Here is a 26,156-nt window from a genome sequence, read left to right as displayed (position 1 = left end):
GCGGTAGGCACTATCGGGGCCAGGGAATTCCTTCCCTGGCACTGATAGGGGTCTCCCCCACCCCCCACTGCCCCCCCGAGTCCTCCCCCCACACCCTCCACCCCCCTGCCACCCCCCAGAGGTGGTACGAACCCCCTCCCCACCCCCACCCCGACATGCACATACACGCACCCCGACATGCACACACCCCCAACATGCACATATACACACCCCCTACACACACACATACACAACGGGGACACATACCCGCACACATACATGCCGACATGCGCACCCGCCGAACTACACACATTGCCCATAGGCACAGCAGCACTCCCCGCCCGCATGCACGCACTCACACACCCCCTCTACACACTCGCACGCACACCCCCATGCACGCACACATCACACAACACCCCCCCCACCCCCTCCCCTCACGGACGATCAACTTACCTTGTGCGTTGGTCCTCCGGGAGGTGACAGGAGCCATGGGGAGGTGACCGCCAACAGAAGACCGCCAACAGAAGACCGCCACACAGAAATGTGGGTCGTAATTCTGTGGGCGGTGTTCTGCTGGCGTGGCGGTGGAGGTTGACCAGTCTCCACTTTCCCGCCGACCGCCAGTGTGGCTGCTGGCGGTTTTCCGGCGGAACGCTCCCAGCGGTGAGAATGCGCACAGCGGCATACTGCCGCGGTCGGCGGTCTTCACCGCGGCGGTAACTCGGCGGTCTTGCGAAAAGACCGCCAAGGTCAGAATGACCCCCATAGTCTGCTTCTATGTGATCTTATCAGCAGTTGTTTGCACTGTAGTTTGGTTGCTCAGAATTTGCTGGTACACCAACTCACTTGCTTACTGGTTCTCTTTTGGTTGTTGTTTTGCAGGGTGCCTGGGAGTCAGCTCAGTCTGTGATCCATTTGCCGAGTGGTTTGACATCACAGTTTAGGTTACAGGTGGGATTGGGCTGGTTCATGCGCATTGTGTGGAACCAGATTGATTCTGTGACGCTGCTCCAGCTAAATATGGCTAAATTGGTGGTGCTAGGTTTTGTTTGGTGATGGATTTTGATTTGGAAGTGGACAATGGCATGGTCTGTCCAGGTGAGAGACATAGTTGCAATGATCTTGATGTCATCAAGGGTGGCGAAGGTGGGGTCAATTTTGTGCCCGGTGGCGTGTGATAGTCTGGTGACGTGTTGCGTTAGCCCGATATTTGAAAGGTTTTTGAAGAGTGCAGTGGAACTGGGGTCATTCCAGTTGGAAGTTGAGATCTCCAAGTCGGATGTAGTCTTTTGCATCAATGGTGGGAAGATTGATGAAGTTTGCGATGTTGTTGTGCAGATTTGTCGAACAGCAGCATATTACGAAAATTATACATTTTTTGTCAATGCAAACTCTGACCTTAATATAACTACAGAGGCTCCGTTGCTTCCTTATGAACGTTGATTTTTAATGTGTTACACTTCGGTTTACTATTTGATAATAATAGTTTACCCTCATTCTCACTTTATCATATTACACAGGACAGAAAATTACATTTAAAAAAAAGTGGAAGCAGTCATTTCATGATAGAAAAGAAGCTTTAAAATATCCTCTGTGCTTATTTAGAGTTTTGGCGCAGATGGTTCTCCTTGCTACTGGAGGAGGACTACCCTCTCTGCCAAACTGAAGGTATGCCCGTCTGACATACTCCTCCGACAGCCCGAAGGAGTAAGAGCCAGCTCAGGTTTGACCATTCAACCACCTTCCCGATTTAGAGTGGGCAGTCAAATAGCCAGTTTTTACTGTCCTTTTCCACAGTGAAAAACATGATCAAAAGGGACAGTAAAAAGATTTAAATGACCCCCACACCATAGAAGAAAACTCCCAGAGTGTGGGGGTCATTAGTGTTTTTTTTTTTTTTAAAAAGCCACCTTTGTTACTTTATTTTTCAAGAAACAACAAGTTAAAAGTTTGATCGTTGGTTGTTCGTGGGTCTGCAGACAACTCTAAATTCAAAGAATGGGTACTCCGTCAGGGCGACTGAGTATTTTACTCTATCACCCTGAGGAAATTATTATGTCATCTAACTCTAAATCAACCCCTAGTTTTACATGAGAGGTGAACTCTAAAAGAGGCTACTTACTTTTGGTAATGCTCCTTCTGGTAGATACTTTCTCTGTGGATTACACACTTTTAAAATAGTCCCCAAGCAGCTCACTGAATTAAAAAAACTTCTCATCAGTATTCCTGCGTGCCGGCAGGTAGTGATGTTGGTATCCGTAGTGACCCTCACCACTGTGGAAGTGATGGAGCAGGGCAACATATAAGTGCCATTTCTGCTCGCTGCCGTCAGTTTCTTATTTTAATCGCTTTCCTCCCCTAAGATGCGCAGCACAGAAGAAATTGTTGATGACAGTGTTCAAAGAACTAACCTGGAACTTTAAAAAAAATGAGCGTTACCAAATGTAAATAATTTGTTCTTCTGATAGATGGTCTAATGGCAGATTCCTCAACATTTGAATAAACACCATATCATATCACAGCCTATAGGCGGATACTCTGAGGTGTGGACTCAGTTCAAGAACTCTTGTAGGACTGAGTAGGAAAAATGCCCTTTCTGATGGACCTGGCTTTCTAAAGAGTAGTGCTTCATGAAAGCGTGTACAGGTGCCCATGTTATAACCTTGCATATAACAAGGGCTTCTCTTGCCAGTACCATTTTGGAGGCCTTGGCCCTTGAGGAAAGGGCTTTCAGACACTCAGCTGGCTGCTTTTAGACAGTACATTGCAGATCTTGATACAGAGGACTATGCACCTTGATAGGGACCTGTTCTGCACTGCCCTAACTTTCTTTACCTCTGAGGAAAAGTTGGTCACCTGTTTGGTGTACCTTTGTCTGGTTGTGGTGATGAGGTTTCTCCTTCTTCGAAGGGAGAGATGGAGAAAATAATATTGGAAAAGTGATTGATTGGCCAATATGGAAGGGTGTTTAGGGAGAAAAGTCACCTGGATCCTCAGAACCAACTTGTATTGGAAGAAGGGAGCATAGGGCAGGTGTATTGACAGTGCTGCAACTTACTCGCACAGAGAGCTGACTTGGTAATAAACAAGTCTGTTTTTAGAGTTAAGAGGCTCAAGGAGCAGCTGTTCATACACTCAAAGGACGTGCCCATATGAAATGTCAACACCAGATTAAGGTTCCACTGGGGCATCACAAACTATGTGGGAGAAAACGTGTCAAAACTTTAAGGAAATGCATCACAACAGGTGGCCCAAACAAGGACAGTTGGTCAAGTAAACATAGAAAGGCAAAAGGGCCAACAACAAATAACCTTTCACTATATAAACTGGAAGGCCTAGCTGGGCCAATGAAAGAACATACATAAGGTCTTCAAAAATCTTGGCCTGTAAGGCCACAGATAATTAATCCAGAGGCCTCTAGAGATGAACTTCATAGGCTGGCTTCTGGAGGACAGAATGACATCCACCACCTATGCAGGTAAATCAAACTCATTTAACTACCACCATTCAATGTCCATGTATGGAAGTGTAAATTGTGGACAACCCTGCGACAGGAGCTCCTCCTGAGGTGGAAGCCAGAATGGAGAGCAAATGCTCAGGCTCAAGAGCTCTGGGTACCAAATTTCCTGTTGTAACCAGGGTTATAAAGACGAATTGGGCCTAGTCTTTTCTAAGCTCATCCGTCAAGGCCAGGAATTCTGGTTGAGGAAGGGAGTGTGACCTGTTGCAGGTCAGGTTGGCATCTGCCTGCCATCATTTAGATCCAGTGCTTTCTCCATTCGTGACTTGAATAAAGTAGGATACACAGACCCTACGTTAATCCCACTAGGACTTTACGATCTATTAATGAGCCCATATATACTACCTGGTATTGTGGACAAGGAGGATGCAGCAGGCCAAGATGCTAAGAACCCTCAGAATCATCCTAAACACAGTGATTTAGGACTAATCTTAAAAAATCATGTTCATGTTCTGAATGTTGCATACTTGCTCCGATAGAGAAAAGGTCTTGATATCACCATTCTCAGACTTGCCCCAATAAACAGAAGTGTTTGCATTGGGCTCAAAACCTCAATGTTGTGAGGAGTTAAACAGTCATCTGAAGGTGATCCACGACTTGCTGCGGTGAGCCCGACTTCTGTAGTCAGTCATCGTGGTGCAGGAATACGTGTATCAATGACTTCCAAAGATGGGCAGCGATCACCGCCACCAGTTTCGTGAACATCTGAGAGACCAAGGTAGGGTCTTAGGGGAGATCAGCAAACTGAAAATGGTTTTGCTCCACCTTGAACCGTAGCTAATGCCTGCGGGACTACAGGACGGGTATATGAAAATACACATCGTGCAAGTGCGAGAACGCTGTTCAATCTGCTTTGCTGAATGCAGATAGGAAATGCGCCAACACGGCCATCTTGAAACTGTCCTTCTGTAGAAATGCATTAAAAGGGACGAAGGTCTAAGCCTGAGACCCTCATCCTCCATGAGTAGCACTCTTCTCCTCTCTCAGAGCCCAGAACCATTGTGATGGCATCCTTGGAGTGCAAAAGAGCCAGAATTGTGAAGTGCTCCTCTGAAACTTGATCTGGTGTGGGACGAAGGTGAGGTGGGTCTGAAATAAAGGTTACGGCATAGCCCTTTTGAATGATCTGAAATTCCCTTCTGTAGGATGAGATCGTTCTCCAGTCATGGAGGAAATGATGAACCCTGCCTCCCATTGGTCTTGTAGGGGTCATTAAGGACAAACTAATGTGGCCTGGTAGCACTTGCAGTTGGGGAGGATGAAGACTGATGTCCCCACTGCCTTGCACGATTTCCACGTGTGCCACGTCCATGGCCCTGATAAAATGGCTGCTGCATGACTGACTGAGAGGCTTGGGGCTCCCTTGAACACAAACCTACTGGAACAGCCTCTGAATTTCTTGAACAGGTTACTTTTCTCATTTAAGCTTGAATGTGCGTTCTTGGAAGTAGGCTAGGAAGAATGCTGCCTGCTGTATTCTGGACAACCTGAAGACTATTAATCAGGTAGTCAGGGAGTTCCAGTTACATGGCATTTCCATAGTCCAACCTTGAATACTCTCAACATCATTGCCAGCATCCTGAGGGATAAGGTGCACCTCCTGTTTAGGATCATAGAACCAAGAAGAGTATGGAACCTCTGCTGGTAGGGATACCTAGGTGGAGGTCTCAGTTCAAAGTCAGGCTGCATGACAACGGGTTGTGCTTTTGTTATTTCATAGCATTACACTGGTCGATCTCAGCTGTCAGTTCAGTACTCGACATTGACATTGGTAGTAGATCATCTGTCAGTGCAGGTGTCATTGGTCTGGGCTCCAGAAGAGTGGTAACTGCCATGGATCTTGGCCTCCGTGAGGAAGACTGTAAGGGAGTTTGCACAGGCCCTGATACTTGTCCAAAGGGGACAACTGACAAACTGGGGAGGTCCAGCCGGTGTTGTTTTGACTGGAGGATCCTGGGGTCTCAAGGCATGCCTTACGGAGCTGGTTTCACATTGAGAATCTGCAGTATGGCCTCCTTGAAGGCCACTGTCAGCTGCAGGGTCTATGATGGTCAGGGTAACTCTGAAGCACACTGGGACCAGTTTCAGAATGGGTTCAGAGTCTAGGAAATTCAAAGGGGTACATTTATCATGACACCTTTGCACCTTCTTAGAAGAGTTCAAGTGGAGTTTGGTTGATTCCCATTTTTCCATTTTATACTTGTGCTAGGACTACAACTTATCCAAAAACTTGGAGGAGAAAACTAAGCATTCGCTGAAGAGACCACGAACCCAAGACTGGACCTCGTGATTTGGGGCAGAAGCAGGAGTTGTGCTGCGACCACGACCTCCTTTTGTGTTTTTTGATGTCGAATTGCCTTCCGGTGCATAAGGGTACAGTTGTTGCATGTTTAGAATCTTAACCCAAACACTGGCACTAAAGTCAAACTAATTGTGAGTTTGTGACTGACATCTGCTTCTTGCATCCTCAGCACAGCTTGAAGCATGTGGTTTTTGGTGTTGACATGGTTCCATAAGCACATTTTCAGAATGTGTTTTGATAAGATGTTAGAAAACCAACAAGTTAGAAGCAGAGCTCTGGATCCATGTTTAATGGTGTGAAAACAAAGGATTCAATCACAGTGCACCAGGGTGGCTCTTAAATGCATTTCTGCTTCATCACTTCCAGGGAATGCAGGAGCACTGCAGTGAACTTTTCCTTATCCAGTCTGTCACCTGGAAAGTATCCATCAGAAGTGAAAAATACTAGTAATATTTTTAGGAGTAACACTCTACAACCTGTAGTGTGGCAATACCATGATGTATAGCCTCCCAAACAACACATTAGTCCCCTTTAAGAATATCCATCACTCGACATGCCTCATCACGAGCCTGAAGAAAAACAACCACATTACCTTCTCCGCCATTATGATGGAACTCCATTGGCTCCCCTTGCCAGTGAACATCGTCTTCAAAACCAGCTGCATTACCTACAAAAGCCATAATATCCAATACGATGCCTATCCGGTTGATGAGCTCAGCATCTCCAGTGGCTCTCATCACACCCGCAGACAGGATACCAACAGACTGGAAACCAAAAAGTGTTAAAAGGAAAGACAACAGGACATCTCTGCCTATACACCCAGCATCTGGAACATCATCCCTGTATCCTGTATCCATAGGGACCACTACAACTGTGCTCCAATTCAGGAAAGAGCTGAAGATGCATACCAGGATTCAGTAGCAGTCCTCTTTTGCTCTGAGAACGCAGCTGCTTGTTGAGTCACATACTGGCTGTGTGTTTGCCTTGGACCCCCTACATGGCTCTGGAGTGCTAGGTTCTCATACATAAATATATAAATAGTATGCTACCAGTTATGCGTCTTTGATTCAACCCCACATTTTAATAAATGATTAACTTCACAGAAAACAAACCAAGACAATAAAAAACGTAGCAATGTTCTGTGAGTTGAATGGATGTTCCTCACTTGTGACAACAAATCATCTGGGCACCATTTATTGTAATTTTTAAATACATTACAAAATACACTAAACATTCTTTAATTTTGTTGCCAGAGTGACAGCCTCATAGTTCTTTATCAGGAGTTCATTGGCTCATATTGTTGTATCTGGTTTAGTGTAGCAGAATTACAAATTATATAACGCCCGAACTGTATATTGTATCATCCTTTATTCTCAGGCAGTCTTACTATCCTTCTGTCACATCTGTTCTAAATGAGAGTTGTGTTTTACAGAGAAACCTACAGACACTGGACTTCTGCGACCTCTCAAAAGATGAGTCCACCTCTTGACGGAACAACTGCAAGAGCAGTAAGTGGCACTCAGTGCTCTTCACACTGTTATAGATTGTGTTTCCTCCAAATATTTCTGGAATTGGTCAAATAGGGACGCAACGGGACCAAACATTCTTGTATGCTCCTCAAGCGTCTACCACTCGTAGGGGGTGGGGACACAATCGGTTTCCTAGTCGCGTTTAGGGTTTGTGTTTCACTTCAATGGTCTTATAATCATTGGGTTTTCTTGGACACCCTTCATACATACAGTAGGGATATATTTAATTGTCCTTTGCCTTTTAACCCTTTGTTACATCTTTCTCTGCCACAGTTAGCAATGGTAGTGAGACTGGAGAATAACCTGTTAATTGGAACTTACTTTTTCAGCCTAATCTCCGCTTCCATCTCTCTGAGAACATCACTTCCAAAAGTGAGACAGGAGAATTGACTCTATGTTTACTCTCTCACTTGCCTGTCTATCACTTGATCATGCACCTACACTGCCCTTACACTGTCTCTACCACTTGACCGTGCCCAACACTGAAGGTGCGTTCTCCTGCATCACCTACTATTTCACGAGCACCCTCCTGCATCCACGTCATTCCCTCCACACACCGCACAATCCCAACACACTCACCACACATCCCACACACACCTCACCCCCACTACACGGCACCCCTTTCTATCCTGCCTTCTCTTCAACACTCGCTCCCACACTAAACACAGCAGTGACATTTGACATCTGCTACATGACCGCTCTTCCTGACCGAAACCTGGCTGACTCTCTGGTCAGCCCCCATATATGCCCTTAGATACTAGATCGCAAGATAGGACAGGACAAATGTACTCGGAGGCCGAATCACTATCATCTTCTAAGAATACTTCCAATGCACCATCTCCTTGGAAAGCACCAGCAGCAAAAGGAAACACTTGACCTTCAAACTCACCATCACTGTCAACTACATCCTGAGTGGCACCCTTCTCTACCGCCCCACTGAACCACATTTAAGTTTCAGCAGCACCATCGCAAACTTGGTGGCCCCTCCGAAACCTCGGCTCAAATGCCTTCATCCTGTTCCGAGACCGCAATTACCACTCGGAGGACCCCACCAATCCCATCATGACCAACCTGCTCGATGACCTGTCCAACCTCAGACTCACCCAGCAGGTGGGAGGCCCCACACACGCCACCGGACACCTACTGAACCCCATCTTCACCAGCTTCAGTAACATCATAGTTGACAAGCCCACCCTGATCACCTGACCTGACTACATCAGCATTCCCATCCCACACACCACAGAAACACCATCACCAAATGTTCACATAAGGACTGAAACAAGATTTCAGAAGCATCCTGATCTTACAAACTCCTACACCACCAGCCTCAATACAACAAAAACCTCCCTGAATCTAACTCCAACTCCAACACCTGAGTCATAGCCTGTACAGTTACCCTATCTCCTCTCAAAGCCACGAGAACCAGACCCCAAGCAAGTTGGTAAATGGAAGAGCTCAGGCTTACCAAATGTCACTGCAAACCTCACTGCTAACAACTTGAATGCACATGGAGACAACGTCAGAATGACACACCGACAAGAGCACCTACACTCTGCCCTCAGATGCTACCATCAGCAAACCAGAGCCACCAAATGCTCTGCACTCACCAACCTCATCGAAAGCATCACCAACAGCTCCAAGGAAATGTTTGTCATAGTGAAAGACTATACCTCTCCATCAGCAAACTCCAACAGCTTACAGGACCTCTGCACCCAGCTGTCCCTACACTTCAGAAACAACATCACCAGTCATCTAAGAAAACTTTGACCTTCCCTCAAACCCTTCCACCCTTGCATCCTTCATGCCCATCACAGAGGACCACGCTGACCAACTGACCCACCGTCTCCACTCAAGAAACTGCAATGACCATGCAATCCATACAGTCCAGAGCACCCCCAGACCCCTGTCCTCACAGCTCTCATCTCAATACTGAATAACTCAGTCATCATAGCCACCTGCCCGGATGCCTGGAAAGGCGCCACAGTACTCCCTCTCCTTAAGAAACCCACCACAAATCTGAAGATGCTAGCCAACTTCTGGCCTATCTCCCTGATACCCCACCCAGTAAAAGTCATGAAGAAGATGATAATCAAACATCTAGCCACCCACTGCACTGACAACCACCTCCTTGCCACCACCCTGTCTGAATTCAGGCCCAACCACAGTACAGGGATCACCCTCATTGCCACCACAGACAACATTCAGATGATCCTGGGCAGAGGTGACACTGCAGCCCTCATCCTACTGGATCTTTCAGCAGCCTTTGACACTGGCTCCCACCCCATGCTTATCTAAAGACTGCATGAAGCCGGCATCCACGGTCCCACACTTCAGTTTAATTTGCTCTTCCTGACAGGCTGCACCCAGTCGGCCAGCCAGGCCCCCTTTACCTCCAATGCCATGAACCTCACAGAGTTCCACAAGGATCCTCACTCTTCCCCACTCTAATCAACACTTACATGACCTCACTCACCACCATCATTGACGCCCACAGATTCAACATCATATCTTATGATGGTGACAGACAACTCATACCGTTCCTAGCAACAAGACGCCAAACACCCAGACCAATTCTCCGCCTGCAAGACTGAAGTCACCTGATGGATGAAAAACAGCTCTATTAAGCTCAACACAGACAAGATATAGTAATCTAGGATAAAGACACCTCGCACTGGAACTTCACCCAGTGGCTTGCGGAACTTGGACCCATACCCCTTGTAGCAACATACACAAAGAACCTCAGAATATTATTCGACAACCAACTCACCATGACAGATCAAGTGAATGCTGTTTCCATTTCCTGCTGTCACACACTCAAGATGCCCAAGTAGCTCTTTAAATGGCTCCCCAGAACCATTACCCAAGCCCTCGTCACCACAAGCTGGCCTACAGTCTGAAAATAACACTCAACTGACGAGAAGGCTTCCAACCATACTAAACTTTGCTGCCAGGCTTAACCTCAACCATTTTCCACTCCACCGACATCACCCTGTACCTCCAAGAGCTCCACTGGCTCCAGTTCACAAACATAAACTCTTCTAACTTGTCATGCACACATACAAAGCCTTCATAACATAGACCCCACATACCTCAACAATCACATAAACTTCCACAAAACTCCCAGACACCACTTCTCAGCTTTACTCCTCCTCACACATCCACCCCCACATATGCAGAGCAAGATTCTGTAGTTGTGCCTTCTCCTATCTTGTGCCCAAAGCCTGGAACAACCGTCCCTTGCACATCAGATCCGCCTCCTCAGTGCTTGATTTCAGCAAGAAACTGAAGACCTGGCTCTTCACCTAGCCCTGACCCTGTCTCGGCCCATACAGCTCCTGTTTCAGTACCAGGATACCATACCGGGTGAGTTGTGTACTATAAAAATACACATAGGATAACAATTTATAATGCCCTGTACACAACTGTCATGCTTGCATCTCTCTGAAAGCATCACATCTAAAACTGAGGTTGGGGAATAGACTCAAGGTTTAGTTGCCTCTTTCCATCACTTGTGCATGCACAGATAGTGTCCCGGGCAGTACCCTAATCTCCTACTAGCTTCTCTCTGAAAGTATCTCTTCTAAAAGTGAGATTGGGCAATAGACTCTAGATTTAGTGGCTCACAGGGATCTCTGTTGTGCATGCAATGATAACATCCCTCATGATTTTCTAGTCTTCTACTTGCATCTCTCTGAAAATATCACTTTTAAAAGTGAGTTTGGAGAATAGGCTGTACGTTTAGTCACTTGCGTGCCTTTCTGTTGTGCATGCAGCAGTAGCATCCTGGACACAAAACTAGTCGCCTGCTTGTGTCATTCTGTTGGCCTTGTCTCTCACTTGCCTCCCTATCACTTGAGCATAAACCCATTGTTCCATACACTACACTACTCTTCTGCTTTCATCTCTTTGAAAGCACCACTTCTAAAAGTGTGATTGGAGAACAGACTCTTGGCCTAGTCTATACTCACCTCTCTCTCAAGGCATTGCCTCTAAGCACCAGTCTGTTGGCTATTTTCTTGATTACTTCTCTGGGAGGTTTGCCTCCAAGATTGAGGTTGCAGTTAAGTCAGAAGGTCTGGTCCCTAAGTTGCTGCTCTCACATTAGTTGGGAATGCTATTGTTGGTGTCATGGATTTCTGAACTGTTTGTTATGAGTCTAACATTTGGAACATGTGGGTTACACTAGACTTTGCTAGGATCTTAGCACAACAATTCACAATATTTAGAATTGTATTATTGGTAACTTGAGATGACCCACTGTTAGAGTGTGGAGTCTGGGACACCAGGGTTAGAGGAAGTCTTGTCTGAAACTCTACAATTAGACTTACTGATAGCTGGAAACCTGGGATTGGGTTTAGGGATTTCTAAAATGTGTGGTATCTCTCTATTGCTTATCCTTAGAGTTATGGTGAGAGGTGTGTGAGATCCATGTGTTGGTCAGTCATGTCTCTAAGGGCATAGAATTATTGAACTTGCAGTTCTGAGTAAGAGCACAAAGTGTCCTCTATCCTAAGTTACTTTCAATAATACCTTATATTTCAGTATTTTAGTTACAGGCTTATTGAACCCTAGGTAAGGAAATAGGATGGCTCTAGGATAGAATTTACATAGCGCTCACTAACCCACTGGGGCCATTGGTGCAGAGATGTAAAGGGAGGATTCAGGTGTATGTATAACTCAGCAGTGCTGTATATAGCATCAGTATCAAAGTATAACATGGCATTATCAGTTTTAGATAAAGACATAGGGAAGGTGCTGGTATCAGGAGGGTGATGAATATTTAACAAAAACAAGACAGTTGAAATATTTTTATATATCTAGCTAATATGATTTTTGTGAGGGGATGCTCCTTGAGGGCACTTTTTAACTTTGCAGACAGGGTGATTAACATCATTTTAGTCTGTAGTATGGTCCAGTGAAGGAGCCCTAGTAAGTGAATTAAACAAAGCCTAGATGCAGCTCCAGTTGAGGGACGTGATGCTTTGGAAGAACGACTAGACGACTGCTAGAGTTTCCTAGAAGATGGCTGGGTTTGCTAAGGACTAGTGAGGAGATCAACATTTTGGATGTTTGTAAGGAAATATTTGCATATATTTTCCACCTGTTCAGTAGTTGTGTTTTGACCAATGTAGTTGTGTTTCTGTGAATATTGCCATGTTCATAACTGAAGGTTCCTGACTGAGGATGATGAGGCCATGATGTCTGGGTGGAAGTGGACAGGGTGCGTGATGGAGACGTGTAGAGGTGCTAAGACAATAGGTTATTTCCATTTCGGGTGAGTATAACATAAGTGAGCAGGTGGTCATCTGGCAGTGACTGTCTATGAAGCAGTTTAGATCCTCTTTAGGGTGTGAGAAGGTAAAGAAGGGAACAGGAGACAGATTTGGGTGTCATCTGCGTAGAGCTGATAGGAGAAGTCAGAGAAGTTACTAAGTATCGTGATAAAGCAGAGGAAGCTGGACCGAAAGCTGTGGAGCACTGACTGCCAAGGGACTAAAGGTGGAGAGCAAAGAGGTTGAAGGGACTGGAAAGAACAGTCTCACGGATAGGATGAAACCCAGCTGGGAGCGGATTCTCTGGTCCCAAGAAGTATAAGGTGGCCCACTGTATCAAACCTCCCAAGAAGACCTGGAGTATGAGAAAGGAGGGGATTGCGGAGGGCAGAGCGGATACAGCTGGATATGTGAGTAAAGATGGTTTCTGTAGGGTGGAGTGTGCTGAAACAAGACTGATAAGAGTGGCAAGGAGCCAAGTAAAAAACAACCATTAGAAATGTCTGAGGTGAAGGAAAGTAGAGCAGGTCAGTGGTTAGATGTGGATGCAGAATTAGTGGTGTATTTTATTTACAGTGGAAAGAGCACTACAGAAATTACGCTTTGCCAATACTAGCCAGTGCTACAGGAGTGACTGAAGAGAGATGTCAGGCAGGAGAGCACAGGAGAGGGACTGCGATTTGCTGCTTTGGGGGCTGAAAAGACTGTATAATACAGAGGAAGGGCGGCAATTTTGAGAGTGGGATTCATTTGGCAGGAGATGTATGGAACATTGTGTGGACCATGTTATTGTACAGTTTCTGGGGAAAATTTAAAAGGAAGAAAGAAAGAAAGCAAACAAAAGAGAGTGAAAGAGAAAGAGGAAGGAAGGAAGAACGAACACTGGCACTGAAGGGAACCAGCTTGTGTGTGGATGTGCTCCTTGTGAAAGAGCAAAATTCAGTCACTCAACGTGACGTTATCCAGTGGCTTATGTTGGCTGACCCGCTGATCCGTGCTATCTGCTGTAGTGGGCGGAGCAAAATGTAAATGACGCAACAGATCAATGAATGAAGAGAGCTGGCTGAAAGCTCCTGTAGTGCATTATAATTTTCTCTATAGGACGTACCTTACGCCTAAGGGACTTGACCGGATTTCCTCTCACCGATTGGATGCCTGTCCCAATTGTGGGTACAAAGGGGTGAACTTAATACATTTAGCTTGGCATTGTAGGGAGGTACAGACCTTCTGGACTCAAGTAACAACTGAGATACAAAGATCTGCTGATATATCTTTTGCACAGACTCCACAGTGTTGCCTCCTTGGTAACATTACATGACAGAAGGGGAGGAAAATTACATATAGGTTCCTGCATTTGTCCTTAGTCTTGACGAAGCGTAGGGTGGCCGTTACATGGATGAGTCAAAAAGCCCCAGGCTGCACCCACTAGCTGATGTAAGCGAATGGTAAGTAGCTGAGGAAATGCATATGAAAATGAGCCACCACCATGAGAAAGTACAAGAGGATGTAGCTATCTGGAACGGAATTTGTGATGTATTTGTCAATCAAGAGTTAGAGTTGACTACTCCGGATAGTAAAAGCGAAGATACTGATGACGACGTAAGGGCATAAGGCATATTGTGGGCTGTCTACCACAGGGATTTTATTGTGGCATGGCAGCTGTTTGCTATTCTTTAGTAATCACTTCTTTGGGGGATGAGGGAGACTGGATTCTTGTACTCGAACATATTGAATGTGACGATATTTGACTAACTGTATCACAAATGCTTACCTGTATGCCCACATAATAATGCTGTGTAGTTTATGCAACTCAGCAAAAAAATAAAAGTTATAAAAATATATATATGTTATACATATTTTAGTAACATCAAAAGGTCTTGGCTAACGCCAAACCTAAAAAGGTAGTCCAGGAACCATTTAGGACGTCCCGGGGCAGACCGGGATTACTGGGAGCAGCTTTTTGCTTTACATCCTTTTACCACTGGTGACCTGGGGCATAAACCTATTCTTGAGCCAACAACTGAGCAAAACTAAGCACCTTTAACACCAAATACTCACAGTAGCAGAGTAGAGCAGTCCTGCACTTATTTAGGAAGTTCTAGCAGCAATGAATAAATCAAGGTCCACCAAGGTCTTTCACCTTGACAATTTCACACATAACACAATATTATAGAAAAGGCACAGAAGGCACATTGTTATCCTGCGCTTGCAGACACTGCCCCTGCCGCTCCCTCTCAGACAGAGCCTCATGGGGATTGTGGGATGTTCCGCTGAAGTCCCCCTCTTGCTTTTCCTTGGAGAACGATCTAGCCTTGGAATGGCTCTCCTCTTCTTCTCGTGAGATCAGGTCAACTCCCTGTGCCCTCAGGAGTTTAGTCAAGGTCAAGGCTGGCAGGTTGAATAATGAAAATCCTCTTTGGACATTATGCCTTACGTTGCACAGTACCTTCGGTGTCTTTCTCTGATGTGACATAGGCTGGCCTACACTTTACTGGGTGGTTGACTGGACATTTCACTGAGCAGAATTATTCGCTTGTCACCCAGCCTGTCCAGTCTTGCGGTGCACGGTTCCAGTGCCCACCCTACCAAATGAGCTTCTGCAGTGCCAGCACCAGTGATGGTCCAACTTGGCTTTTTGGTTTCTTCTTTGGACCCGACACAAACCCACCGAGCAAAACAAACCCACTCCAGCTGCAGAGCCGTCTTTGGTGTAGATCATCAGCTACATGAGACATGGGCTGGTGAACACTGGTCAGGTCGTGGTGACCATGAATCACAGATTTGAGTTGTTTCTACACACTTATTTACCAATGAGTTTACCACAGGGTATGTGCGTTACCTTCAGCAGGCCATATAGACATTGGCACCTACATAGCGAAGCACTTGCTATGGGAACACCTGGGATTCACAGCCCTCACCTGTCTGCATGAGAAGCGCAGGTTCACCCGAGCAGCAGTTTCAGGTTGCCTCATCTGCAGTCCTTAGCTATCCCTCTCTGCTGGACACCATCTTCCCCATGCAAGACCACTGCAAACAGCACCTCCAGTACCCATCCTGAGCAGTTAACTAGCTCTCTCCTTCAAGTACGGTACAGGCAGCCCTCTATGGCCGCTTTGTAGAACATCCCCAGGTTTCTGGTCCTCACCCAAGCAAAAAGAGCTGGCAGTAATTACTCCAACCCTGGAGCACAGAAGGTTGCTGCTGGTGTCGAACCTCTATTCCTGGTAGAGTAATCTTGGCACCCAGGATAGATGTTTCTACCTCGTTCTTAAAGTGGCGGACAGTAGTTGTGCAGTCCAGCAGTCAGTTGTGAGGCAGCTATGCGTTTTTGCTTACTGCATACGGACTGGTCGAGCCAAGGCCTTTCTCAAAGTGGAGGCCTAATAAGAAACTGGAGGCTTTCTAGGCTGGAGCACCCCAAAATAAGAGCGTAAAGCCAAGGAAGGCCGCACTACTTAACTATCTGTTAACTTGTGTGTGGTAGCCCTTCCAGAGAACGATGGGCCAGGAAAGGGCAGGGGAACTCGCTAACCTCAGAGGGGCTCGCTGTCTCCTCTTACAATTTCTGACCCACTAAAAAGGATCCTGGAGTATTTGGTGGGGGGCTCTGCAATCCACATCTACTGCCATGGCTTTCACTCCACTCCTCCATCCTATGTACCAATGCAATGTAGCAAAGACAAAGTGTATCCTAGTAGCTATGACCACCTTGACATACATGCCCAATACACACATCCTCTGCACGGTCTAAATGGAACACACATCCATGTACCACATGGATGGGATGAGGACTCTCTTGCAATGACTGACAGACCAATTTAAAATCATGGGACAGTCCTCTAGACCACTCTTCCTCGCAGGCAACTGGCAGAAAGGCCTGTTCTGTTACTGAAATCATAATCCTTTCCCCAGTGTCAGTCCTCTACAGCCCAGTGAGCTGACAGCCACAGCCATCAATAGGAGAGTGCAGGGTTGGACTGGCCTAAAGGGCAATCAGGCATTGACCACTAGGGCGGTCTGACAGATCAATATGTGGGCCTGTTCTTTGGATGCTTGTGGGTCTGTTTGGCTGGTTTTACAATTGATTTCCCTGATATTAAAACAAGCATTGCCTGCAGCAAGCTCTTATCCATACATTCTTCCATACCTTGTAAAGCAGTGTGCCTTTATTAGTTCAAAACTGCCCCAATTTCCAAACATGGGACAACTTTAATCTAATTCACTATTGGGGGTTACTTTTATTTTAGTGCCCAGGCCTATTTTCTCTCCCAGTGTGAGCTGAGAAATGTCCCTGAGATGGGTGAATAGTGACAGAGGGAGTAGCAGGCATAATAAATGGATGGAACTAGTAATGGGGTGTAATGTGTCAGCACTGTTTGGTAATAGTATGCAAAGCTACTGAACTTCCCAGGTCGATACATAAAGAGCTGCTCCAGTCCAGGGACATTTAATCCTGTTTTATAAGTCCCAGAATTCAAAGACAAAACCTGGCCTGGAGCAGCAGATCACACACAGACTTGGGATACTGGGCAGGGCTGAGTATGGGGGCAGTTCTGTGTGTATACTGGGATCCAGGATATGGTGAAGGTCTGGGGTTAGTCTAGAGAAGGAACAGTGTGGTGAGGTGTTTAGTTAGGAGTGCATAGGTAGGGTGACATCACTCTAACTTGCAGTTTTAAAATATGTTTTCAATGGTTGAGTGACAGTCATCATGGAGTAAAAAATGTTTTTGGCTGCAGGAACAGTTTATGTTCATGTAGGTATGTCACCAAAAGTGCGTAAATAACACACCTTTCAATATATATGACTACTAGTGGCGATATCATTCAATTTGCATTATCAAATGAGCTTATAGATCACTCATCTTGCATTGTTTTGGTACTTACAGGTGCCCGGAGGTTTGTTTCATTGAGAATCAGGACATGACTTGTTGAGACCTTGGTGGTTATAGTCGAGTGTATGGAAACCTTTATCCACACTATGGGGAAGTTAGAGACATTGGGCTGGAGCAAGTCTAGGAATTGGCTCTTACCAAATGGCTATACCAAAATGAGGTGTACCCTGCAAAGAGTCCAAAGGTTCCCTAATAAGTGGATAGGGGCTTTCTCTAGCAATCCCAAGGTGCTCTCTTAGGGGGTAGTGTTATCAAGCAGCCTCAGGGTTATCAGAGAGTAGTGTAAGACATTTACTATAGGCACCCAGTCAATAAAGGATAACACGACTCAATAAGGAGATCCACACCAATTTATAAAAATAACTTGTAGGAAAGGCGTCCTTTTTGCCTTGGTCACCCCCAAACTTTTTGGACAGATACTGGTGGTTACTGACTCTTAGCTGTGCACTGGGTACTCCTTACCAGTCCCAGGGCCAGTGTTCTGTGTAAAGTGCATATGCAAATTAGGCTAATTATAATTGGCAGTATCAAACTATCTATAAGTTCCTGGTATAAGGTACGGTATGTAGGTTTAGGACCCCCAGGTGCACTGCTGAGGTGCCTAGTGTCATTTTAAAGGCAGGCCTGTCTTGCTGGCTGCTTTTAAAATAAAGTTATATGCAAATTCGACTTTAGAATCAAAAGTACTTCCAAAGTCTGAAACTACCTTATTTTTACATATAAGTCACCCCCTAAGGTGTGCTCTATGTGCCCCTGGGTTTGGGTGCCATGTAACTACAATTAGGGACCTTATATAATTGTATTATAAGCCCTGGTGAGGTAAAATAGCCAAATTTGTTTTTCCCTCACTGTAGTGAATGGCCTCCATAGGCTAAAATGGGGAGACTTTATTTTAATTAACAAAGTCCCCATAAGTACCAGATACCTTGACTTTGGTATCAAATAAATTGTTAAAATAAATCCCACAACTTGCCATTGTTGGATTTGGTCTAACTAGTTCAGGTAAAGAGTTTTAGAACACTACCTGAAAGTTGCCAACTTCAGCTTTGTAGTGCCCTTCTCTGATTAGCCAGCATCTGGCAGCCTGGCCAGGCAGCCTTCATGAGGTGCGAAGTGGCCTGGGCTGAACACAAATGATGTGCCTGGAGGAGGAGATCTGCCTCAGCAGATTGTGAAACAGGATGGGGGATGTGAGAAAGTAGCCTCTTTCTAGCCTTGTTACCCCAACTTTTGGCCTGTTTGTGAGTGTATGTCAGGATGTTTTCACTGTCTCACTGGGATCCTGCTAGCCAGGGCCCAGTGCTCATAGTGAAAACCCTATGTTTTCAGTATGTTTGTTATGTGTCACTGAGACCTTGCTAGCCAGGACCCCAGTGCTCATAAGTTTGTGACCTATATGTATGTGTTCCCTGTGTGATGCCTAACTGTCTCACTGAGGCTCTGCTAACCAGAACCTCAGTGGTTATGCTCTCTCTTTACAAATTGTCACTAACAGGCTAGTGTCCAATTTCACCAATTCACATTGGCATACTGGAACTCCCTTATAATTCCCTAGTATATGCTACTGGGGTACCCAGGGTATTGGGGTATTGGGGTTCCAGGACATCCCTATGGGCTGCAGCATTTCTTTTGCCACCCATAGGGAGCTCTGACAATTCTTACACAGGCCTGCCACTGCAGCCTGAGTGAAATAACGTCCACGTTATTTCACAGCCATTTACCACTGCACTTAAGTAACTTATAAGTCACCTATATGTCTAACCTTTACCTGGTAAAGGTTGGGTGCTAAGTTACTTAGGGGGTCATTCCGATCCTGGCGGTCATGGACCGCCAGGGCCGGGGACGGAGGAAGCACCGCCAACAGGCTGGCGGTGCTTCCGGGGCAATTCTGACCGCGGCGGTAAAGCCGCGGTCAGAAAAGGGAAACCGGCGGTTTCCCGCCGGTTTTCCCCTGCCCCAGGGAATCCTCCATGGCGGCGCTGCTTGCAGCGCCGCCATGGGGATTCCGACCCCCTTACCGCCATCCTGTTCCTGGCGGTTTTCACCGCCAGGAAGAGGATGGCGGTAACGGGTGTCGTGGGGCCCCTGGGGGTCCCTGCACTGCCCATGCCACTGGCATGGGCAGTGCGGGGCCCCCCTAACAGGGCCCCATAAAGATTTTCAGTGTCTGCTTTGCAGACACTGAAAATCGCGACGGGTGCCACTGCACCCGTCGCACCCCTTCGACTCCGCTGGCTCCATTCGGAGCCGGCATCCTCGTAGAAGGGGGTTTCCCGCTGGGCCGGCGGGCAGCCTTCTGGCAGTCGCCCGCCGGCCCAGCGGGAAAGCCAGAATGGCTGCCGCGGTCTTTTGACCGCAGTGCGGTCATTCGGCGGTTCCCGCTTGGCGGGCGGCGACTGCCGCCCACCAATGTAGGAATGACCCCCTTAGTGTGTGGGCACTCTGGCACTAGCCAAGGTGCCCCCACATCGTTCAGGGCAAATTCCCCGGACTTTGTGAGTGCGGGGACACCATTACACGCGTGCACTGTACATAGGTCACTGGAAATGCTTTCATGGGCACAGATGGTGCCCATTTCTGCATATGCCAGTCTACACCAGTTCAGGGATCCCCCAGCCCTGCTCTGACGCAAAACTGGACAAAGGAAAGGGGAGTGACCACTCCCCTGACCTGCACCTCCCCTGGGAGGTGCCCATAGCTCCTCCAGTGTGCTCCAGACCTCTGCCATCTTGGAAACAGAGGTGCTGCTGGCACACTGGACTGGACTGCACACTGGACTGCTCTGAGTGGCCAGGGCCAGCAGGTGATGTCAGAGACTCCTTCTGATAGGCTCTTACCTGTGTTGCTAGCCTATCCTCCTTCCTAAGTAGCCAAACCTCCTTTTCTGGCTATTTAGGGTCTCTGCTTTGGGGAATTCTTTAGATAACGAATGCAAGCGCTCATCAGAGTTCCTCTTCATCTCTCTCTTCACCTTCTGCCAAGGAATCGACCGCTGACTGCTCTGGACGCCTGCAAAACCGCAACAAAGTAGCAAAGACGACTACTGCAACCTTGTATCGCTGATCCTGCGGCCTTCTCGACTGTTTTCCTGGTGGTGCATGCTGTGGGGGTAGTCTGCCTCCTCTCTGCACTAGAAGCTCCGAAGAAATCTCCCGTGGGTCGACGGAATCTTCCCCCTGCAACCGCAGGCACCAAAAGACTGCATCACTGGTCCTCTGGGTCCCCTCTCAGCACGACGAGCATGGTCCCTGGAACTCAGTAACTCTGTCCAAGTGACCCCCACAGTCCAGTGACTCTTCAGTCCAAGTTTGGTGCAGGTAAGTCATTGCCTCCCCACGCTAGACTGCATTGCTGGGTACCGCGTGATTTGGAGCTGCTCCGGCTCCTGTGCACTCTTCCAGGATTTCCTTTGTTCACAGCCAAGCCTGGGTCCCCGACACTCTAACCTGCAGTGCACGACCTCCTGAGTTGTCCTCCGGTGTCGTGGGACCTTCTTTTGTGAATTCGTAGTGCCTGTTCCAGTACTTCTGCGGGTGCTGCTTGCTTCTGAGTGGGCTCCTTGTCTTGCTGGGCGGCCCCTCTGTCTCCTCACGCAATTGGCGACATCCTGGTCCCTCCTGGGCCACAGCAGCATCCAAAAACCCTAACCGCGACTCTTGCAGCTAGCAAGGCTTGTTTGCGGTCTTTCTGCGTGGGAACACCTCTGCAAGCTTCTTCACGACGTGGGACATCCATCCTCCAAAGGGGAAGTTCCTAGTCCTCTTCGTTCTTGGAGAATCCACAGCTTCTACCATCCGGTGGCAGCTTCTTTGTACCCACAGCTGGCATTTCCTGGGCATCTGCCCACTCCCGACTTGAGTGTGACTCTTGGACTTGGTCCCCTTGTTCCACAGGTACTCTTGTCTGGAAATCCATCATTGTTGCATTGCTAGTGTTGGTCTTCCTTGCAGAATTCCCCTATCACGACCTCTGTGTTCTCTGGGGAACTTAGGTGCACTTTACACCTACTTTTCAGGGTTTTGGGGTGGGCTATTTTTCTAACCCTCACTGTTTTCTTACAGTCCCAGCGACCCTCTACAAGCTCACATAGGTTTGGGGTCCATACGTTATTCGCATTCCAATTTTGGAGTATATGGTTTGTGTTGCCCCTATACCTATGTGCTCTCATTGCAATCTATTGTGACTGTACATTGCTTGCATTGCTTTCTATTGCTATTACTGCATATTTTTGGTATTGTGTACATATATCTTGTGTATATTTGCTATCCTCATACTGAGGGTACTCACTGAGATACTTTTGGCATATTGTCATAAAAATAAAGTACCTTTATTTTTAGTATATCTGTGTATTGTGTTTTCTTATGATATTGTGCATATGACGCCAGTGGTATAGTAGGAGCTTTACACGTCTCCTAGTTGGGCCTAAGCTGCTCTGCTAAGTTACCTTTTCTATCAGCCTAAGCTGCTAGACACCTCTTCTACACTAATAAGGGATAACTGGACCTGGTGCAGAGTGTAAGTAACCCTTGGTACCACTACAAACCAGGCCAGCCTCCTACAGGGGAGAGCAGCCAAACTGGTCTTCAAAAGCAGGGAAGGACATTTGAAGCAGCTCAGGACCTCCCCTGTTCCTGCAACTTCATACAATTAGGTGCCCTGTTGATTAGATTAGGTGACGGCAGGAGAGGGGTTTGTTTAGGATTTTTAGCCACACCAGTGGGTGTGCTCAGCCAGATCTCACCTCCGAAAATCAGTTTGAAGAATGTTGCTCCCTGGGATTGATTTTTGCCACACTTCCCAGGAAGTGTTCATCAAAGGGGGCAGGAGCCTCCCTGTGGTCGGATAGTTGGCTCCCCCTGCTTTTCCCCCTAGGAGCAAGGATAAACATGGCAGAGCTGCACCCACACCTCAGATCCTTACAAGGAACATCATCAGAATATGAAGGACTGCCCTGCTGGACCCCTGACCTGCAACTGGATACTGCACTCTGAAGGACCGCACCAGCTGCACACTTGGGCTTCACCACAAGAAGGACTTTGCCTGGTTTCAACTAGTTCAAGAAGGGACTCCCTGCTTGCTACAGGTGAAAACTAGCTAACCAGAGTCCCCTGCATCAAAACCTGAAGGAACTGACCAGATGACCAGTAGCTAGTGGTCATTTTTGGATTTGAACTAGGTGCATTCTGGGAGTTGGAGTCCTAACACTCAAGGAGCTACTGAGAGCTTCTGGAACCTTGGGGTGAGCTGTGGATTCCTGAAGAACCTTCAAAGTCCTTCTGGAAGAACATCCAGAAGTTTGGAGAAGTTCAGAGAACTTTTGGAAAAAAGCTTCATAAAGGGACCGACTGTGGTGAGTCAAGCTGGCTTACCTCAACCGCGACCCAGCCTGACTTCCAGGTTCGTCCCGCTGGAAAGCTCTGGATCCATTGACTTCCAGGATTTCACTGGGGGCTCCTGGAAAAGCAGACCGACGACCTTGCATCGAAATCGGCTTGCTGAGGAGGGTCGACCCCTGTCGGAAGGGAAAGGCTCCAGAAAAAGTGACCAAGTCCGAAGGTAAAAAGTTGACCAGGACTTCCAGCGCAGCGTATCCGAAGAAGACTCCAGTGACGTCAGTTCGAGATTCAGCTTTGGCCTGGACAAAGATTTTTGTTCTGAAAAATTGTCTAAGTCTGAACGTAGAATTTTACACCGAGGCCTCCTGTGATGTTTATCCGAAGAGGGCTCCAGGGAAGCCGGATCGGATTGGTGACTTCGTCCAGCTGAAGACAATCTTCAGGAAAAAGACTAAGGGGGTCATTCCGACCGCCAGGGCCGGGGACCGCGGATGCACCGCCAACAGGCTGGCGGTGCATCCAGGCCAATTCTGACCATGGCGGTAAAGCCGCGGTCAGAAAAGGGAAACCGGTGGTTTCCTGCCGGTTTTCCCCTGGCCTGAGGAATCCTCCATGGCGGCGCTGCAGGCAGCGCCGCCGTGGGGATTCCGACCCCCTTACCGCCAGCCTGGTTCTGGCGGTTTTGACCGCCAGAACCTGGCTGGCGGAAACGGGTGTCGTGGGGCCCCTGGGGGCCCCTGCTGCAGGGGCCCCCTAACAGGGCCCCACCTAGATTTTCAGTGTCTGCATAGCAGACACTGAAAATCGCGACGGGTGCAACTGCACCCGTCGCACCCTTTCCACTCCGCCGGCTCCATTCGGAGCCGGCATCCTCGTGGAAGGGGATTTCCCGGTGGGCGGGCGGGCGGCCTTCTGGCGGTCGCCCGCCCGCCCAGTGGGAAACTCAGAATTACTGCGGCGGTCTTTTGACCGCGCAGCGATATTCTGACGGCGGTACTTTGGCGGGCGGCCTCCGCCGCCCGCCAAAGTCAGAATGACCCCCTAAGTCCGAAGGTAAACTTTTGACCAAGGCCTCCCGCTTGCTGTAGCCGAGCTGGGCTCAATCGCGGTCAGCCTTAAACTTTAACTTTACCACGGTCGAGGTGCGACCAGATATCCCAAGTGGCCCTTTTAGTTATGTGCTAAAAAACATTAATTCTTTAAAAATTCATATCTCTGGTTCCCCTTATCCAATTTTATTCGTTTTGGTGTCAAAGTAAAGATAAAAAATATTTCCTATTTTTATAAATTGGTTTCGGATTTTTAAACTGTTTCCTGTGTCTTATTTTATTACTGTTCTGTTATACTTGAACGCTTTACACACTTTGGTCCTCATTAGAACATTATCGGTAAATGCTGCCTACCGCCACGGCATCGGCCGCCAAAAGACCGTCACTGTGGCTACCAGCCGACTGCCATATTATGACCGTAGCCGGAATTCCGCCACAAGGCTGGCGGAATTCCAGCTATGGTCATGGCGGCGGACGGCGGTAAGGTGGCGCTGCTGTGAGAAGCAGCGCCACGCCAGTAGACGACTGCAGACCGTATCATGACCCATGATACAACCTGGCGGTGTTCTGCAGGCAGACGCTGCTGCTGGCAGCAGCGCCCCATCCCGTCTCCTGCCGGAGGACCCCCTGCAAGCAGTTAAGTCGGATGCTCCGACAGGAGAATGGGGTGGGGGGTGTTGTGGATGTATGTTTGTGTGTGTGTGGAATGCATGTGTGCATGAATGGATGTGAGTGTGGGTGTATGTTGTGTGAATGCGTGTGTGCTTGTATGTATGTCAGTGGGTGTGGATATGTTTGTGTATGGATGTATGCATGCATGGGTGAATGTGGGTATGTGTTTGTGTATGCGTGTGTATGTCTGTGCGTGTAGGTGTGCGTATGTCGTGGGGGGTCTGGAGTGGGAGGAGGAGGGTGGGGGAGGGAGATGGGGAAGACCCCTATCAGTGACAGGGAAGGGATTCCCTGGCACTGATAGTGCCTACCGCCATGGTTTTCGTGTCAGTAAGAAAGCCACGAAAATCATGGCAGTAGGCAGGGTCATTATCCCGTGGGCGGCCTACTGATGGCCACCGGGCTGGAGACTGTAGTCTCCATCATTACCGCCGTGGCGGTCGAAGTGGTACATTGGCGGTTTGGCTTTTGCCAATGTCATAATATGGCAGTATGTACCGCCAGCCTGTTGGCGCTACTACCGCCACTATAACACCGACCGCCGGGGTCAAAATGACCCCCTTTGTCTCCTAAGTTAAGCCTTGTTGCTTGCTGCCAAGCTACCAAGGGTTGAGCTGGGGTTAATTTATTGAGACCTAACTGAACCTAGTAGGGCTTAGTGGCCTATTGCTAAGTGTAGGTACTTACCTGCCCTTACCAATAATCAATTTTCCAACATAACTCTTATTTTTCTATAAGTTTTAGGCACCAGAATCAATACGGTCAGGTAAATGCATGTTGCAGTAGAAATAAATTATCACAAGCTTGAAAAATCAGCACAGTGCAATTCTCTGTAGCTGCAATGTTATCCTATGGAGGAAAATCATATACGGCAAACAGGTACTCAACAGCAACTCACTAGACCAATCTTCCAGACTTGAGGTGAGTATGGGACAGAGTCCTAGGCTAAAACAAGAGGTCACCTCAGACGCCACAGGGGCGGCCAGGTGTAGAATTGCAGTTCAGTGCTGGCTGCCCCGTTGAAGTCAATGGGGATTGGTCTGGTTAGTAAGGTGCTGCAGGCAGGGACTGGAGGGCCAGTCTGGGTGAACCAACAAGAGGTTCAATTTTTGCGATGCTCAGGGATATGAGGACATCCTTGTTCCTTTTCTTCTGGGTCTGGGACAGCTGGGTGCAGAGGTGTCCTTAGGTGTTAGATTACGGTCACCGGAGGCAGTCGCAATAGAGGAGGCCTGAAGAAGGAGGCTGCAGGCGTGGACTGGAATACCAGATCAGCTGAACCAACAGGTGGGCTCAGGTCTCACGAGACGGGGAAGTGGGTACATCGTTGGTCCTCTTCTCGATCCGGTGCAGCCAGGTGTAGAGGTGTCCTGAAGTACTGGTTTTGTGGGGCCGGGGGCATTAGGGGAGTGTAGGGTAGTAGCCAATAGAATACTTACCCCTGGGGTCAGTACGCCCCGTATATGACCACTTCCTGTGGGAAGTGGGCACAGCCATGTCCCAGAGTTCCTAGTCCTGCCAACACCAAAATGGCAGATTTCTAAATCTGGGGTCCACATCAGATAGCCCACCTTAGTGATGGAACTAGCCTGAAAGTGGGCA

At 47.7% G+C, this 26,156-nt stretch overlaps 1 protein-coding gene across 1 annotated transcript in view; it reads left to right on the top strand.

Annotated features, from left to right (window-relative positions):
* Positions 1–26,156, top strand: part of LOC138278601 (uncharacterized) — a 124,029-nt gene that overhangs the window by 17,882 nt on the left and 79,991 nt on the right. The window contains exon 2 of the mRNA XM_069219262.1: positions 7,234–7,309. Within this exon, the coding sequence (XP_069075363.1) occupies positions 7,274–7,309 (36 nt within the window). The 5' untranslated portion in view covers positions 7,234–7,273. The remainder of the gene's footprint in view (positions 1–7,233; positions 7,310–26,156) is intronic.

Source organism: Pleurodeles waltl, chromosome 2_2 (assembly GCF_031143425.1).
Source record: "Pleurodeles waltl isolate 20211129_DDA chromosome 2_2, aPleWal1.hap1.20221129, whole genome shotgun sequence".
In the NCBI taxonomy this organism is placed as follows: domain Eukaryota; kingdom Metazoa; phylum Chordata; class Amphibia; order Caudata; family Salamandridae; genus Pleurodeles; species Pleurodeles waltl.
Note: the sequence above shows the minus strand (reverse complement) of the source record. Positions and strands in the feature narration are given on the sequence as shown.